Source organism: Oncorhynchus nerka, linkage group LG27 (assembly GCF_034236695.1).
Source record: "Oncorhynchus nerka isolate Pitt River linkage group LG27, Oner_Uvic_2.0, whole genome shotgun sequence".
Classification (NCBI taxonomy): Eukaryota; Metazoa; Chordata; class Actinopteri; order Salmoniformes; family Salmonidae; genus Oncorhynchus; species Oncorhynchus nerka.
The window spans coordinates 77,791,429-77,810,707 of NC_088422.1; the positions used below are offsets into that span (position 1 = coordinate 77,791,429).

At 44.0% G+C, this 19,279-nt stretch overlaps 1 protein-coding gene across 1 annotated transcript in view; it reads left to right on the forward strand.

The window, feature by feature from the left end:
• LOC115112472 (leucine-rich repeat-containing protein 49-like) overlaps positions 1-15,372 on the forward strand; it is a 60,473-nt gene extending 45,101 nt beyond the window's left edge. The window contains exons 15-19 of the mRNA XM_029639558.2: positions 6,073-6,307; positions 6,509-6,694; positions 6,853-6,962; positions 13,456-13,618; positions 14,065-15,372. Coding sequence (XP_029495418.1) covers positions 6,073-6,307; positions 6,509-6,694; positions 6,853-6,962; positions 13,456-13,618; positions 14,065-14,286 — 916 coding nt within the window. The 3' untranslated portion in view covers positions 14,287-15,372. The remainder of the gene's footprint in view (positions 1-6,072; positions 6,308-6,508; positions 6,695-6,852; positions 6,963-13,455; positions 13,619-14,064) is intronic.
• Positions 15,373-19,279: the final 3,907 nt, after the last annotated feature.

Below are 19,279 nucleotides of genomic sequence, written 5' to 3' on the forward strand. Positions count from 1 at the left end.
GTTTCATGTAGTTGAGGTATGTTTGTGATGCTTGGTATTCACTCCTTTGGATGTCTTACAGTAAATATTTTACAGTAAATATGCCCATGGGAATATTCCTATTCCTGAAGGTATAAAAGAGGAGATGATAGATGGACTGAGCAGTGATTTATAGATGTGATGTTCTACGGGTATGACCCTCTGTCATCCCATGGTAAGGGATTACCAGCCTCTGTGGAGGTGTGAATTTGTGAAAACTCCATGAAGTTAACAATCAATGCATGAATGATTTGCTTTATCTCTGGATTGATAGTCTGTCTTGATCCGGTATATTCCTCCTTAATCCTCAAAGACAGACAGGGTTCTTCATTCCCACACGCTGGGCAGAGCTGCAGAGCTGGGCCTGTCTCTCTCTGTCCTCCACATCTGGTTCTGCTCTGGGACTGGGGAGGGGGGCAGGGGGACCCCCTGGTGTGGAGGGTTTTCCTCTCTGAGAGATGGAGGGCCTGGAGGCTGCCCTCTGCTTTTTCCCCACATTGCTTCTGAGAAAGAATAACCGCTGGCGTCCGCATGATTAGATCCATTAGCTCTGGATATGCTATTTGTTGCTCCCTGGGTGTGACCGGCAATGTTCACATTCATCACAGAAAATCAGCGTGGGACAGTTCACACGTTACTGCTGCTGCCATATGAAGACACATGGATCATCATCTTTATAAGAGCATGTGAGAGAGGGCCAGCTAAAGTCCTGCTGAATAATTAACAACCACATAAACATGAATAGATGTGATGGAGCAATCTGCAGGTTAGTGGAATCGTTTGATTTCACTTCCCTTGAGAAACTAGCTTAAAGGACTGTGCCCAGTGAAAGTCATGCACCTCGTAATTTCAGAACACTTGTCACACAGAGGCATGAACCTTGGTTAACCTTGTGCAATTATACCTAGTTGGCTAGAATTGGTGTATTTATCAGTATAGTCAATGGCCTTTTCAAGCTCCCATTTCCACACCAAGCTGGAGTGGTAGATGATATGGGTTGACTGAAATGGGCCCCTGCCCCTCAGCAGGTAAAGGGAAACGTGATGTCATCTCTGTTTGTCATTAGCAGCCCGACCCGAGCTGGAGAAGAATTAAGACAGGAGCAAATGTTGACATCCATTTAGAATGGAGGAAGGAGGGAACCCCTTTTAGTGTGTTGGGATGAGAGATGGAATAGGTGAATGGTTGTCTCTGTGAGTACTTAGTGAATTTTGTGTGTGTGTGTGTGTGTGTGTGTGTGTGTGTGTGTGTGCAGGAACAAGCTTGTGTGTCTGTGTGTGTGTGTGCCCGTCCGACTGCTAGATAGTAGCCTCTTTTTTATATTCCTTTGTGAGCAGACTAGAGGAAGATTTATTCATTCTCTGATCCCTTGAGATATGACAGGAGGGAAGAGTTATTACCCAGAAATCCAATATTGGGGCTGGCCAGAGAGTTAGAGGGGAGACATCAGTGCCCACATGCTATGTATATATTCATTAATACAGAGGCACGCTGGGTCTCCAAGCAGGTGGAGGGGCAAGCACATCAATCTTCAAGTTCTACTTATGATGAGAGAAGGAAGTGTGGGAATGAGCGAGAGAATCTGATGCCACCACCACTCAGAAACACTTCAATAAACCATAACACTTCATTTAATAAATGTTACATCTACATCATGCCATAGACACAGAAATAGCCTGGTTCCAGATCTGTGTCTACATCATGCCAAATATACACAGAAATAGCCTGATTCCAGATCAGTGTCTACATCATGCCAAATATACACAGAAATAGCCTGGATTCAGATCTGTGTCTACATCATGCCAAATATACACAGAAATAGTCTGATTCCAGATCTGTGTCTACATCATGCCATAGACACAGAAATAGCCTGGTTCGAGATCTGTGTCTACATCATGTCAAAGATACACAGAAATAGCCTGGTTCCAGATCTGTGTCTACATCATGCCAAATATACACAGAAATAGCCTGGTTCCAGATCTCTGTCTACATCATGCCATAGACACAGAAATAGCCTGGTTCGAGATCTGTGTCTACATCATGTCAAATATACACAGAAATAGTCTGGTTCCAGATCTGTGTCTACATCATGCCAAATATACACAGAAATAGTCTGATTCCAGATCTGTGTCTACATCATGCCAAATATACACAGAAATAGCCTGGTTCCAGATCTGTGTTTACATCATGTCAAAGATACACAGAAATAGTCTGGTTCCAGATCTGTGTCTACATCATGCCATAGACACAGAAATAGCCTGGTTCCAGATCTGTGTCTACATCATGCCATAGACACAGAAATAGCCTGGTTCCAGATCTGTGTCTACATCATGTCAAAGATACACAGAAATAGCCTGGTTCCAGATCTGTGTCTACATCATGCCAAATATACACAGAAATAGTCTGGTTCCAGATCTGTGTCTACATCATGCCAAAGATACACAGAAATAGCCTGGTTCGAGATCTGTGTCTACATCATGTCAAATATACACAGAAATAGTCTGGTTCCAGATCTGTGTCTACATCATGCCAAATATACACAGAAATAGTCTGATTCCAGATCTGTGTCTACATCATGCCAAATATACACAGAAATAGCCTGGTTCCAGATCTGTGTTTACATCATGTCAAAGATACACAGAAATAGTCTGGTTCCAGATCTGTGTCTACATCATGCCATAGACACAGAAATAGCCTGGTTCCAGATCTGTGTCTACATCATGCCATAGACACAGAAATAGCCTGGTTCCAGATCTGTGTCTACATCATGCCAAATATACACAGAAATAGTCTGGTTCCAGATCTGTGTCTACATCATGCCAAATATACACAGAAATAGTCTGGTTCGAGATCTGTGTCTACATCATGCCAAATATACACAGAAATAGCCTGGTTCCAGATCTGTGTCTACATCATGCCAAAGATACACAGAAATAGTCTTGTTCCAGATCTGTGTCTACATCATTTTTATTTATTTTACCTATATTTAACTTGGCATGAACAAAGAACAAATTCTTATTTTCAATGACGGCTTAGGAGCAGTGGGTTAACTGCCTTGTTCAGGGGCAGAACGACAGATTTTCGGCTACAAGTCCAACGCTCTAACCACTAGGCTACCTATCATGCCAAAGATACACCGAATTAGCCTGGTTCCAGATCTGTGTCTCCATCATGCCAGGAGAGATATACAGAAATACCCTGGTTCCAGATCTGTCTCTATATTGCTTTATTGCAGACACTGTACAGATCTGCTACCATGCTAATAGAGAAATTGCTTGAACAATTTTATTTTTCTTTCAGTTTAGAAAATGTTGAAAGGTTCTTCTCACACCATGATAAGCTAAATAACCATGTTTCTTATGTGGTGCTATCATACTGTAGCTAGACAATTGGAGACACATGTAGGCTCATTTAATACATGTCAAATTGATGGGTTATAGCTGCTCAGAAATGACAGACATAGTTTTGAAGCTCCTGCTGGATTAGGTCCAGATAATTGCATTTTTGTTCAGAGCTGCTGAACACATCAGGAAATGTTTTCCACAGTTAGACTTTCCTCAGTTTGATCATCTTTGTGTCTCCTCTTCCTCCAAGAGGCTATGAGGGCACAAAGAGTTTCAGGAGGGGATTTGGAGGCACCTGGCAGTCTATCAAGAGTGATTACCAGGAACAATACATGACAGAGTGCAGAGTGGGCTGATGGCATGCTTCCAGACTTCCCCAGAAAGGGATGAAAAGTTACCATCACTCTTCTTTACTCTAAATACATGTTACCCAGTGTCTCCTTTCTCTCTCTCTCTCTCTCTCTCTCTCTCTCTTGGTCTCTCTCACTTTCTCTGTCTATCTATCTCTCTCTATCTGTCTCTGTCTGTCTGTCCAACTGCTTTTGATTTAGTACCTTTGGCAAAGCCACCTGTCCTGAAGATTAGCACCGTCTTTCACTGACTGGTGCCTGTCCGCTCTGCTCCGTGGGGCCTGGGTCTCCCTGTGTGTGTGTGTGTGTGTGTGTGTGTGTGTGTGTGTGTTTGTGTGTGTGTGTGTGTGTGTGTGTGTGTGTGTGTGTGTGTGTGTGTGTGTGTGTGTGTGTGTGTGTGTGTGTGTGTGTGTGTGTGTGTGTGTGTGCGCGCGTGCGTGCGGCCAGTAGTACCCCCTTGCTCTTACATCACCAGTCGTCATTCCTTGCCTGCCCCTCGGTGTCAGATGCTGCGCTTCTTTGAAACGCGACACTGTTTGATTAATATTGGGTTTTACACCCACTGCGTTGTGGGTCGTATGTAGGTAGCAACACGGCCTGCTAGAAAAATTGAGTCGGACGCTACTCTGTCAGTCACTGCTGGATTCTTGGATGTGGCTCGTACTGAATGTTACGATTATTCAGAGGTTGTGTTTATTAGCTAATGTAATTCCTGGGTCGTTTTGTTAAGGTTGGGTTTTCTCCCAGGTTATTAAAACTCTGAGGGGAAATGGAGTATTACAGCAGGCGTTAATGACTGAGCTCTGAGGCAGCCATGGGCAGTTCACTGACTCTCACTCACACACACACACACACACACATACGCATGCAAACACACACGCACGCACGCATGCATAGACACGCATACATTAGCACACACACACACACACACACACACACACACACACACACACACACACACACACACACACACACACACACACACACACACACACACACAGGAGATCCTATAGAGAGACAGTAGTCATGGTGGCCTTAACACGGCTTAACACTGTAGCTATGTGACCTTTAACCCTGGTGTCCTGAATCTCTCTGGCTCACATTCACCTTTCTTTCTCCTAGGGCTGGAGTCAACTCTTGCCCTGTAATCCTGCAGCTTGTTAACAAACTGCTCCCTTGTGCCCCTCTGCAGCCACAGCCTTGATAGTGGTCTTTAGAATGTCCCGCCATGGTTATTACATGATAATCACAAGTCAATCAGATTTTTAATCTCTCCTCTGTTCCAATACACCTTCATTTGTACCAGAACCATCCCTGTTCTCTTCAGCCCTCTCTTTCTGGGTCAGCACACCTGTCTGACCATCTTTGTATCATCTCTTCTTCCTGTTCTTGCTCACAGTACAAAGCCTCTCTTACAGGTTGTCAGACCACTCTCCTTGATTCCTCTCTGTTCTTTGTCTCTGCTTACCTAGACAGCATCTTGCCAGGTTTTAGATGCACTGAAAGGGGCCAGCAGACAGAGATATGAGAGGAGGGTAGGAGTCAGTCCTCAGTCCTCTAGAGGGAGAGAAGTGACCTCCAGGGGATCAGGTTTGGTGTGTGACAACAACGATGGCTTTTTAAAGAAGCCTTGTTTCACTCCCCTGACTCTGTAACAATCAGCCCAACAAGACTTGGCCTATAGGATTACAGCTCCAATAGTGTCAGGATTAATCCTCCTTTGTGTTTTCTTTTTCCATGTTCTGCGATGTTACATTCTAAGGGTGTGAAATATGAATAGACTGATTAGGTTGTTGGTGGGTGAACTCTAATGGCTGGTGTGGACTGCTGGTCCGTGGAGCTATATGATCCTCTGGTATGCAGCAGGTCCCCTGAGTGTCAGCAGACTGAGAGGCAGGGAAAGAAGGCAGAGAGACCCAGGGAAGCTAGTGAGGCTCCAACAGGGACAGAGAGATCATGTCTCCCTGAGACTCATCCTGATTCTCTACTCTCACGACTCCTTATCAGGGAAGGGCACTTCAACTGTTGTCACAGAGAATGGAGAGAAATTAGGCAGCATTGAAAGACAAATGTTACATTCACTTAATTCTGATTACCCTGCTCACTGCTGTTTCTCTCCCATCCATTGATTGTCCCACTTCTTCAGACACATGTAAACTAAGATACCTTGTCTTAATGATCCTGGAAACTTGTGACTGAGCCAGGTGGGTGGAGGGTTGGCCAGGTGGGTATTACTTAATGTACCTGGGGAGCCATCATCATGTTTCAAATTACTAAGGGGGGCTGGGCACCCTCCTTAACAAATCAGGTCCCCATCCTCAGGTGTGTGTGCTGACTGTCTGTTTCTCTGTGTGTTCCAGGCTCCTGGAGGCAGGGGGTGTCAACCTGCAGAGCCTCTCCCTGTCAGACAGCCACCTGGCGGAGTTGGATGGGGAAACCCTGCGCCTGTTCGGCCTCGGAGCACTGGAGGCCCTGGAGAGAGGCTGGGGGGTCCAGACTGCAGGAGCCGTCACTGTCATAGCCTTCCGCTACATCCACTTTGATGCGATCGTGCCAACACTGCCACGCATAAGGGTCAAGTTCCCCAACCTATCTGTGAGAACACATTCGCTACAGATTACATACTGTTCAATAAAGAGTATTCTCATTGGCTACTATGATAGGAATCATATTCTCACCATGGTAACACATGCGCTCTGTTGGAGTTCTAAACTGAGGGTTCTCATTGGCCAATAGGATTCTGATATGGCCACTCATTGACTGGTTTCCTGACTTATTATGGTCTCCTCCGTACAGCATCTGATTTTCCTGGAAACCAACGTCAGCCGTCTTCCCCAGCTGGCTGCTCTGGCCCAGGTGAGACGTCTGGACCAGCTGACCATCCACCCAGAGGGGAACCCTGTAGTCAGCCTTTCCCTGTGGAGATCCTTCCTCATCTACCGCCTGCACCACTTCAACCTGCACAAGATCAACAACCTGGAGGTCAGGTCCACCTAAACACTCAGAAAAAATCTACCAACATGTTTTGTCATTCAGCATATTTGTGCTGTAATGTTCTGAACAATGTGTTAGCTGATACCCTTTTCCTTTTCCCTTGTGGGTATGTGAATGCATTTATATTCGGTGTGTGTGTGCATCAGGTGACCATGAATGACATGATCTCTGCAGAGCGTCTGTTTGGGACGCTGGGTCATATCGCTGCCACCGAGACACCACGCTGCCGCCTGCTAGTACTGCTGGAGGAGTCCAGGTGAGCTCCCTACCCACAGCACCTGGTAACTGGCACTAACTGACACACACAGGCCGTCTGAATACCCATACTTGCATACTAAATAGTAGGCCGTCATTCCTATTTACTTTAAAAAAGTATGCGTCATTTTGAAAATCGAGTAAACTTTAAATGTCCGGATGTCATGCTCTTTTCAGCTTTATTAACAAACTATAGTTTTGGTAAGTCGGTTAGGACATCTACTTTGTGCATGACACAAGTATTTTTTCCAACAATTGTTTACAGACAGATTATTTCACTTATAATTCACTGTATCACAATTCTAGTGGGTCAGAACTTTACATACACTAAGTTGACTGTGCCTTTAAACAGTTTGGAAAATTCCAGAAAATAATGTCATGACTTTAGAAGCTTCTTACAGGCTAATTGACATAATTTGAGTCAATTGGAGGTGTACCTGTGGATTTATTTCAAGGCCTACCTTTCACACTCAGTACCTCTTTGCTTGACATCATGGGAAAATCAAAAGAAATCAGCCAAGATCTGAGAAAAAAATTGTAGACCTCCACAAGTCTGGTTCATCCTTGGGAGCAATTTCCAAACAACTGAAGGTACCACGTTCATCTGTACAAACAATAGTACGCAAGTATAAACACCATGGGACCACGCAGCCGTCATACCACTCATACCGCTCAGGTGCACTTCACAAAATAGATGGCTTCATGAGGATGGAAAATGATGTGGATATATTGAATCAACATCTCAAGACATCAGTCAGGAAGTTAAAGCTTGGTTGAAAAGGGGTCTTCCAAATGGACAATGACCCCAAGCATACTTCCTAAGTTGTGGCAAAATGGCTTAAGGCCAACAAAGTCAAGGTATTGGAGTGGCCATCTCAAGCCCTGACCTCAATCCCATAGAACATTTATGGGCAGAACTGAAAAGCATGTGCGAGCAAGGAGGCCTACAAACCTGACTCAGTTACACCAGCTCTGTCAGGAGGAGTGGGCCAAAATTCACCCTACTTATTGTGGGAAGCTTGTGAAAGGCTACCCGAAACGATTGACCCAAGTTAAACAATTTAAAGGCAATGCTACCAAGTACTAATAGCGTGTATGTAAACTTCTGACCCACTGGGAATGTGATGAAAGAAATAAAAGCTGAAATTAATCATTCTGTCTACTATTAATCTGACATTTCACATTCTTAAAATAAAGTAGTGATCCTAACTGACCTAAAAAGGGAATTTTTACTAGGATTAAATCTCAGGAATGGTGAAAAACTGAGTTTAAATGTATGTATGTAAACTTCCGACTTCAATCGTATTCCTTTTTATTCTTCATGTAGTACAAATACATGAATACTTTTCCATAATGCATTGGAAGAGGTGGGCTGAAGGTGATAGACCCTAGTTCTGTTCAAGTAGCCAAACAACAACCGTGGCTACTTCATTGGGAAGATGCTGAATAGCAAAGCTCCTGCAGTGGTGTTCAAATGTAGGATAAGTCATTTTTGTTCTCCTTAAAATTAGTATTGCGTCGTAGGATACATCTTTGAAAACAGAAGAATTGGTTATATTTTTTTATGGGGCTTTCTTTTTTCTCATTGAAAAGTGTTTATTGTTCTCTTGGCCTTCGTCAGAGCTTTTAAACGAAATACTAAACCATCTTTTGATTTGTTAATGTGTCGGCACCGTGGACTCAGGATGTGGCTGCGGTATTGATGTTAGTCAGGCCTTTTGATTTGTTAATGTGTCGGCACCGTGGACTCAGGATGTGGCTGCGGTATTGATGTTAGTCAGGCCTTTTGATTTGTTAATGTGTCGGCACCGTGGACTCAGGATGTGGCTGCGGTATTGATGTTAGTCAGGCCTTTTGATTTGTTAATGTGTCGGCACCGTGGACTCAGGATGTGGCTGCGGTATTGATGTTAGTCAGGCCTTTTGATTTGTTAATGTGTCGGCACCGTGGACTCAGGATGTGGCTGCGGTATTGATGTTAGTCAGGCCTTTTGATTTGTTAATGTGTCACCGTGGACTCAGGCACCGTGGACTCAGGATGTGGCTGCGGTATTGATGTTAGTCAGGCCTTTTGATTTGTTAATGTGTCGGCACCGTGGACTCAGGATGTGGCTGCGGTATTGATGTTAGTCATGTTAGTTACAGCACTTTAGTTTCACTATTAAATATGTTGAAATTTAACCAAACGATCTGTTTCTGTCTTCAGTCCTTTTTAAATAGGATACATGGGCTTTATGGACTACAGTATAGGTCCAATGTGATAGTCTGACTGTAACCAGCCTGAATAGTCCTATAACTCCATTCATATTATATTCAGAGTTTAGAGAAATAAATCAAATTGGAAGTGACCAGGCCTGTTAGTGCAATGCATGTCTGTTGAATTTGGAAAAATCCACCTGTACTCGCCTCCGCCCCACCTACTCAGCCAGTCAGGAGCCGTTGCTGCCGTGGCATACTGCGTACTTTTTACTAAACAGAATGTGCTAAATAGTATCCAACAATGAGTACATAGTATGCAGTTTAAGTATGTAGTATGTAAGTATGAGTATTCGGACATGGCCACAGTCTGGTACCTGGCACACCTGGTACCTGGCGCTGATTAACACACAGCGCTCACTCAGGTTACCAAACAAAAACATTAGCTACACTTTAATTACAGGTGTTCACTGTACCGTAGAGAACCTGTCTGAGTGTGTTTATCAGTTTGTGTAATGCGTGCGTTTGTGTGTGTGTGTGTGTGTGTGTGTGTGTGTGTGTGTGTGTGTGTGTGTGTGTGTGTGTGTGTGTGTGTGTGTGTGTGTGTGTGCGTATGTTAATGAGTCTGTGTGTGATGCATAGACAAAGCCTGCCATCGACGAGCCATAGGGAGTTGGTTGGGAGTGCAGGGGTAGGGTGGGTACCTGGCACCTTCCTCACATTCCCATTCCTCTCCCCAGCCAACAGCTCTTCAACTATATCACTCCTGGTCACTGAAACACAGCCAAGCAAAGCAAAATATGCCATGCTGTAGTGGTGTCTCTCTCAGTGCCCCGAGCAGACAGACAGACAGACAGACAGACCGACCGATCGATCGAATACTGTTAAAAGTTAATTGGCAAACAAAAGGCCAACTGCCATTCTGCTGGCTTCCAGTTCCTCTTTAATAACTCACACTCACTGACGCCCGATATAGAAAACACAATAATATATGCCATTTAGCCAACGCTTTTATCCAAAACGACTTACAGTCATGCGTGCATACATTTTTACGTATGGGTGTACCCGAGAATCAAACCCACTACTCTGGTGTTACAAGCACCATGCTCTACCAACTGAGCTACAAAGGACCACACTTTACCAATAGCCGGGAGCTGATCATTCTTTTAAGATCAACAGTGAAACGGTATTCGATTTAACCTGCTGACATTGCGTGATAATGCATAGTTTTGTCAAATAAATATTTAATATGTATAGTATGGTTGATAACTTGAACTTTGACCTCTCCAGAAATACTAGTTGAACATTAACTTGATATTATAAAGACAGTTTTTATAAACTGGTACAGGGCAGATAAAAAACTATTGATGTGATGGCCACTCCATGGAGATCAAACATGCAGCCTAAGGTTATTCATATCATAAATCTCCCTACTTCCCTGTTGGCTTGAATTAATTCATCTTTATGAATCATAATACACTTGGTACACTGCAAAATATGTTCTGAAAAGTTGAATGAGTGCCAGAGCGTTTTGTGTGTAATGTGTATCTGACTAATATATTGTTTTACAAGGGCTGTGGCTTTGGAATGTTTTTGAATGTGTATTTATGTATGCATGTGTGTGTGCCACAGGTATGTGTAATGTACTGTAAATGTACTGTATATCTCTGTCTGTGTGAGGCCTTGAGATGACAGGCCAGGGCTTGTCTGTCCCTAGCAGCTGCCGTTTTTATCGTTCGCTGTGAGAAATGGACGAGCATGGCAGTTAGTTCACTTCCCTAATCTGTCCCTTCAGGTTCACTCTGTACGATTACCCACAACACCCCTGGGCCTTCTAGAGCGGAGCATGGAAGAAATGTCTGAGTATCAAACAATACTTTACCTTGAGCTGCCTTATGGAATTCATCCCTTTTCCCCCCAACTGAGCCCACTGACCTACTCTGCAACAGCCCTAACCTTTTAAGTGCTGTAATGTGTGTGTATTTGATTAAGGTTTAACCTTCCATATAAAACAATGTCTAAACTTTCCCCTCTCAGCCTCTGCACAGTGCACACTACTCCCTGTAGTTTGGTCCTTCCAGGAAAACCTCTCCTCAGAGATGGAGAGTGTAGTCCTGTAATAATTCAGATGGGAGTTCACTCTAGTCATCAGTAAATGGTTTCAGATCCAGTACAGACATGTATAACCCCGAGCTATACATTATACAGTCATAGTTAGGTTTGGACAATGCATGAGGGAACACATATGGTCATGGGTAGGGCAGATATTGCTGTGAAGGTAGCCAGAGCAAAGGCTATGACTGCTATAATGCTTTTGGTTTATTGCAGTTGAGGACCGAGTCATAATCAAAAGTCGTTGAACATGGGAGAAGGCCAAAAGGCCTGAAGATAGGCAATTCTGGGGTGGGGGACAGCTTGTCCCGTTGTGTGAACCATCATGTGATAGTTTTGACATTCATGTCTGTGATACAATACTAATGACTGGAGGCCAGAAAAGATTCCTGAACCCAATGTAGGAGTGGTTCATCCTTCTTCTCAGTGAATTAAGTTGATGGTGTGGGCTGTTATACTGGGGTGTTTGCGTTCAACCTCCACTCTACTGTACAGTATCATTATACAGTAGAGTACATGCTCAGCTATGGTGAATGGGGCCTGTTTGATAGATACACACCACTCAGTTGATCCTCTGCCCACCTATACATACAGTGTTCAGGCTCTCTGTCTCCGACACAAGCACTCACACTTATCCCAGTAGGTATTTTAGCCTGCAGCCTCCATCTCAATGACTATTCCAGAGTTCTGGCACCAGCGTTTGGAACATGTTGGTGCAGTGCTGAATTTCATGAGATGAATAATGATGGACAGGGACGTTTGATGTAGCTAACATCCTTTATTAATGTTCTCATCCTGGTTACATCTGTACCAATCCTGCTGCTGAAAACTATACGACTGACAAAGAACTGATTTAAAAAGTTGTACAAATTAACTACATTTATGTAGAAGTACTTTATCATTCCCAATTCATTGTTTGTAAAGTAGTTGTTTGACTTGGCTTCCATGGAATTCATGTTGGCACTACTCTAATAGTATCTGATACCAGTCTTGACAGATGTGTTAATGCGGAGCATTGACTGAATGCCATTACTATTTGTCGAAACGTGTATTTTGATACTTTGTTATTCCCTTCTTTGACGATGGCACTGTCCCTGGCAGGGTTATTGGATGCCCTGATGCTCCAGACATGTCTAACTCACCTGTCCCCCTTGCATAGCCGCTGGAAGTAGGGGTGCTGAGGGTGCTGCAGCACACCCTGAGAAATCAGATGTATTATTATTTGAAAAAAAAACAATTTCACAAAAGTACACAATATTAATATTAGCAGACTGATATAGACGTCTAATAGCGTGGGCAAAAAAACATTTTTTTCAGCATTTCCGCTTTGGCAAATAAGGTAGTATAGTTAAGAAGAGTATCTTGCAGGATTCAATAGTTGGAGTTGTTGCCCTTTCCCTTTCTCTATGATGTCATTCTAATGGAATCCAGAAAGAACAAAACCCTGTCCTCAACATTTACATTAAATGGTGAAAATGTATGGGTAAAGACGTAAAGACACAAAACATCCTCATCAAATTAAAGATTTTTCTTGATCAAATAACATGGGAAACAACCACTTTTTGTGTAGTATTAATTTACTATCATTACAAACCACTTAATGTAAATGTACATTACTGTATAGTACATAGGCTGGTCATCTAGGTTTCTACAGGTAGACTTTCCATCACCATGAAGAAAAACAATGCACAATACAGTAATTGAGTACATTGACACATCAAGTGGTTTGTGATGATATGATGTGGCTCAGTTGGTAAGAGCATGGTGCTTACAATGCTAGGGTTGTGGGTTTGATTCCCACAGGGGACTAGTATGAAAAAATATGAACATTTATACATTTCAAGAAACATATATCAAGCATGTTTTTTTATATTCCACAAGTATTATCGGATTAACTGTTTTGTACAGATAATCATCAGACTCAAGTTACAAATGCTGGTAAACACTCAAATACATTTAGTGTAAAAAATATAGTGCACTGGACCTTTGCTAGTCTTGTATTAGCGGACCGATATGTACTTCTTTAGTGAGGGTCATTTAGTTTTTCTGAAACAAAAAAAAACACAGTATCCCCCTCTCTCTCTCTTGCTCTCTCTCTCTCTCTCTCTCTCTCTCTCTCTTCTCTCTCTCTCCCTCTCCCCTCCTCTCTCTCTTTCTCTCCCTCCTTCCCTGCCTCTCTCTCTCTAGGAAGCGTCAGCTGCAGTTTCTGTTGGAGGGGCGTGGGCGCCGTGCAGGCTTGAGCCCAGAGGAGCTGCGTGACAACGGCAAGCTGCTGGGAGAGGGCCTGAGCAGAGCCCTGTTCAACTACCCCAGTAGAGACTGCTGCAGTGTGGGAGCGGAGAGCCCAGAGGTCAGCACTCTCAGACTATCACTCTGTCTGTAGCCTGGTCCCAGTGGTGATGACTGCAGTAGCAGAGTGGAAGCAGCCAGTCTAGCCTGGTGGTCCCAGATCTTTTCCATCACAAAGAGATCTGGGACCAGGATAGACTGGCTGCGCTCACTCTGCTACTGTAGACATCACCACTACCTGTCACTGTATACCTGATGCTTCATACTATAGCAGTTTTATTGAGGGCATGTTTCATACATTTACAGCTGTGATCCTCAATCCTGCTCCTTGAGCAGTGAAACACCTGATTTTGCCAATAAAAGTATTGAAGACAGTGGCTCTCCTGGAGAAGGTTGAGGATCACTGATTTACTATGTAACATGATTACTATCCAATAGGATGATCAATGGAGACTTCCTCTCATCAGTGTCAAAGCTAACAGTCCTCTGTTCCCTGGATCTCCTCAGGAGGGTGCTATGGAGTCGTCATCGGAGTGCGGAGCCGTGATGGAGCAGTACATACAGGCTCAGGTCCAGAGGGCATCTGACACCAACCTGAAGAGGGAGTCCCTCCACAAACTGTGGCCCTCCATGTTCATGGAGATGGTGAGAGACTGTGTGCTGGAGATGAGGGACCGACCGGCCTTCCGTCAGGCCTGCCTCAACAGGCTCTCCACACAGGGAAAGTGACAGGGTGAGGGGTAGAGACCTGGTAAAACTCCATAAGACCTACAGTACAGCAAACTGGACACATACTGGAAACAGGTACAGCATACTGGACACATACTAGAAACAGGTACAGCATACTGGACATATACTGGAAACAGGTACAGCATACTGGACACATACTAGAAACAGGTACAGCATACTGGACACACTAGAAACAGGTACAGCATACTGGACACATACTACAAACAGGTACAGCAAAATGGACACATACTATAAACAGGTACAGCATACTGGACACACTAGAAACAGGTACAGCATACTGGACATATACTGGAAACAGGTGCAGCATACTGGACACATACTGGAAACATGTACAGCATACTGGACACACTAGAAAGAGGTACAGCATACTGTACACATACATACTGGAAAGAGGATACTGGACACCTACTGGAAACAGGTACAACATACTGGACCTACTGGAAACAGGTATAGCATACTGGACCACTTCTTCAACTACAGCATATTGGACACTCTCATGCTGCTCTGTCTCACCACATTAACTCGTCTTCATCATCACGTGGTGTCAGACAGTCAAGTTTTGGGGAATTTTGGGGTTCGATTCTTTTCATAACTGGAAAAACGTATTCAGATCGAAGATGGATGTGAATTTTTCTTTTAAAGGCACTTTTGGGGGGGTTCTCACCAACTGGGCCTCATATGCTTGAATTCACATTATCATGGAAAATACAATATTGATGTTTGTTCTATACTCTGTTTTTCCTATTCAACTTGATTCCAGGATGCACGGAGCTATAGAGCTATATACTTGAGAAAGTCATTGTGAGCCTGCATTGTCATCTCTAAAGAGGAACACTCTTTGCACTTTAACGCTTTCATAAAGACCCTGTTCACGATCTCCAGCTGAAGATTACAATGAGTGTGTCTCATTGAGCCTAGAATGATTGTGTCATGATAATCCTCTTCTTAATGTTACTCTCTCTCTCTCTGCCTGGCGTGATGACAAGGGCACAAAATACATGTTTTCTTTTCGGACCACTAATTTTCCGTATTGTACTTAGTAATAAAATATTCCCTAACACTTAACTGTTCCATGTTTATTGCTCCTGTAGTGTCTCTGTTGATCAAGAAACCATGCTGCAGGAAATGTATTCTCCATCCATCAATCATCAAATTACTCAGAGCTAATATTTTGACCGAATCAGACGATTTTGCACAACAACATATCATCAAATGTTTTTGTTTTGTTATATTTATCTCTTCTGACCATTAAACCCTAAGTATGTTATACTATACTATGCTACCTCTGGCTCCTCTAATCTCTGACTATTAACTGAATTGTTTTGGACAGGGGTGTCCTTTTGAAGAACAGCACTATCCAGCCACCTCCTAATACATTAGACTGAGCCGTGTGCTAATGCTGTTCCACAGTACCTCAGTGTCCCTCCCTGTGCATGCTCTACCCTGCACTGGGACATCCAGGGGCAATGGAGAGGGTCCTCTCTCTCCTGTTGAACTCAGAAAGGAATGTTCTTGCAGGCTTCGATAGAGCAGACTGGTTTACTACCAGCTGTTCCTGGTCCCCTCACTCACTACAACTACTCTGTAGAGAGGCTGGGCTCTCCACGCTGCCTGTGCTGTCAATGGTTTACAGTCAAGGGTTTCCAAAGTCAACTCCAGACACCTGTGGCACTAAACAGGATTGGTGAAAAGGGAAACTGGAGCTTTGCCGGAGTGGGAGAGTTCAGAATTGAAGGTGCCGGAATGGTTTTCTGAATGGAATGTTCGTTGTGCAACTGAATAAACAGAAGCATCTTGGGGAGAGGCAACTGTGGTTCAAGTGTAAGTACTACTGCTCTCAGACAGTGTAATGTCCTACTGCTCTCAGACAGTGTAAGGTCCTACTGCTCTCAATGTATTGTCCTACTGCTCTCAGACAGTGTATTGTCCTACTGCTCTCAGACAGGGTAGTGTCCTACTGCTCTTAGACAGTGTAATGTCCTACTGCTCTCAGACAGTGTAATGTCCTACTGCTCTTAGACAATGTAATGTCCTACTGCTCTTAGACAGTGTAATATCCTACTGCTCTCAGACAGTGTAATATCCTACTGCTCTCAGACAGTGTAATGTCCTACTGCTCTTAGACAGTGTAATGTCCTACTGCTCTCAGACAGTGTAGGGTCCTACTGCTCTCAATGTATTGTCCTACTGCTCTCAGACAGTGTATTATTCTACTGCTCTCTGTGTATTGTCCTACTGCTCTCAGACAGTGTATTGTCCTACTCCTCTCAGACAGTGTAATGTCCTACTTCTCTCAGACAGTGTAGGGTCCTACTGCTCTCAGACAGTGTAGGATCCTACTGCTCTCAGACAGTGTATTGTCCTACTGCTCTCAGACAGTGTATTGTCCTACTGCTCTCAGACAGGGTAGTGTCCTACTGCTCTTAGACAGTGTAATGTCCTACTGCTCTCAGACAGTGTAGGGTCCTACTGCTCTCAATGTATTGTCCTACTGCTCTCAGACAGTGTATTGTCCTACTCCTCTCAGACAGTGTATTGTCCTACTGCTCTCAGACAGTGTAGGGTCCTACTGCTCTCAGTGTAATGTCCTACTGCTCTAAGACAGTGTATTGTCATTCTGCTCTCAGACAGTGTATTGTCATTCTGCTCTCAGACAGTGTATTGTCATTCTAATCTCAGACAGTGTATTGTCCTACTGCTCTCAGACAGTGTAGGGTCCTACTGCTCTCAGTGTATTGTCCTACTGCTCTAAGACAGTGTATTGTCATTCTGCTCTCAGACAGTGTATTGTCATTCTGCTCTCAGACAGTGTATTGTCCTACTGCTCTCAGACAGTGTATTGTCCTACTGCTCTCAGACAGTGTAGAGTCCTACAGCTCTCAGTGTATTGTCCCAGACAATGCACTGCTCTCTTACAGTGTCATGTCCTATTGCTCTCAGACAGTGTAGTGTCCTACTGCTCTCAGAAAGTGTATTGTCCTACTGCTCTCAAACAGTATATTGTCCTACTGCTCTCAGACAGTGTAATAACCCTACTGCTCTCAGACAGTGTATTGTCCTACTGCTCTCAGAGAGTGTATTGTCCTACTGCTCTGAGTCTATTGTCCCAGACAGTGTACTGTCCTACTGCTCTCAGACAGTGTAGTGTCCTACTGCTCTCAGACAGTGTAATGTGCTACTGCTCTCAGTGTATTGTCCTACCGCTCTCAGTGTATTGTCCTACTGCTCTAAGACAGTGTATTGTCCTACTGCTCTCAGACAGTGTAGGGTCCTACTGCTCTCAGTGTAATGTCCTACTGCTCTCAGACAGTGTATTGTCCTACTCCTCTCAGACAGTGTAATGTCCTACTTCTCTCAGACAGTGTAGGGTCCTACTGCTCTCAGACAGTGTAGGGTCCTACTGCTCTCAAACGGTGTGATGTCCTACTGCTCTCAGACAGTGTAGGGTCCTACTGCTCTCAGACAGTGTATTGTCCTACTGCTCTCAGACAGTGTATTGTCCTACTGCTCTCAGACAGGGTAGTTCCTTCTGCTATCAGTGTATTGTCCTATTGCTCTCAGACAGTGTATTGTCCTACTGCTCTCAAACGGTGTATTGTCATACTGCTCTCAGACAGTGTATTGTCCTACCGCTCTCAGTGTATTGTCCTACTGCTCTAAGACAGTGTATTGTCCTACTGCTCTCAGACAGTGTAGGGTCCTACTGCTCTCAGACAGTGTATTGTCCTACTGCTCTCAGACAGTGTATTGTCCTACTGCTCTCAGACAGGGTAGTGTCCTTCTGCTATCAGTATATTGTCCTACTGCTCTCAGACAGTGTATTGTCCTACTGCTCTCAAACGGTGTATTGTCATACTGCTCTCAGAGAGTGTATTGTCCTTCCGCTCTCTCAGTGTATTGTCCTACTGTTCTAAGACAGTGTATTGTCCTACTGCTCTCAGACAGTGTAGGGTCCTACTGCTCTCAGTGTAATGTCCTACTGCTCTAAGACAGTGTATTGTCATTCTGCTCTCAGACAGTGTATTGTCATTCTGCTCTCAGACAGTGTATTGTTCTACTGCTCTCAGACAGTGTATTGTCCTACTGCTCTCAGACAGTGTAGAGTCCTACAGCTCTCAGTGTATTGTCCCAGACAATGCACTTCTCTCTTACAGTGTCATGTCCTATTGCTCTCAGACAGTGTAGTGTCCTACTGCTCTCAGAAAGTGTATTGTCCTACTGCTCTCAAACAGTATATTGTCCTACTGCTCTCAGAAAGTGTATTGTCCTACTGCTCTCAAACAGTATATTGTCCTACTGCTCTCAGAAAGTGTATTGTCCTACTGCTCTCAAACAGTATATTGTCCTACTGCTCTCAGACAGTGTAATGTGCTACTGCTCTCAGTGTTTTGTCCTACTGCTCTCAGAGAGTGTAGGGTCCTACTACTCTTATAAAGTGTATTTTCCTACTGCTCTCAGCCAGTGTGGGGTCCTACTGCTCTCAGTGTATTGTCCTACAACTCTCAAACAGTGTAAAGTACTACTGCTCTCAAACAGTGTAGTGTCCTACTGCTCTCAGACAGTGTATTGTCCTACTACTCTCAGACAGTGTAATGTCCAACTGCTCCCAGACAGTGTAGTTTCCTACTGCTCTCAGTGTATTGTTCTACTGCTCTCAGACAGTGTAATGTCCAACTGCTCTCAGACAGTGTATTTTCCTACTGCTCTCAGTGTATTGTTATATTCTTATAAGCTTCCGGGTTAGAGTCCCGTTCCTTGAAAGCGGCAGCTCTACCCTTTAGCTCAGTACGGATGTTGCCTGTAATCCATGGCTTCTGGTTGGGGTATGTACGTACAGTCACTGTGGGGACCACGTCATCGATGCACTCATTTATATCCTGCAGGATATAAGATTTTTAAATGATGATGGAGACAAAACTGAGTGAGATTCACACAAACATACTTTAGGGAGAACCTCAGAGAACCTGATGAC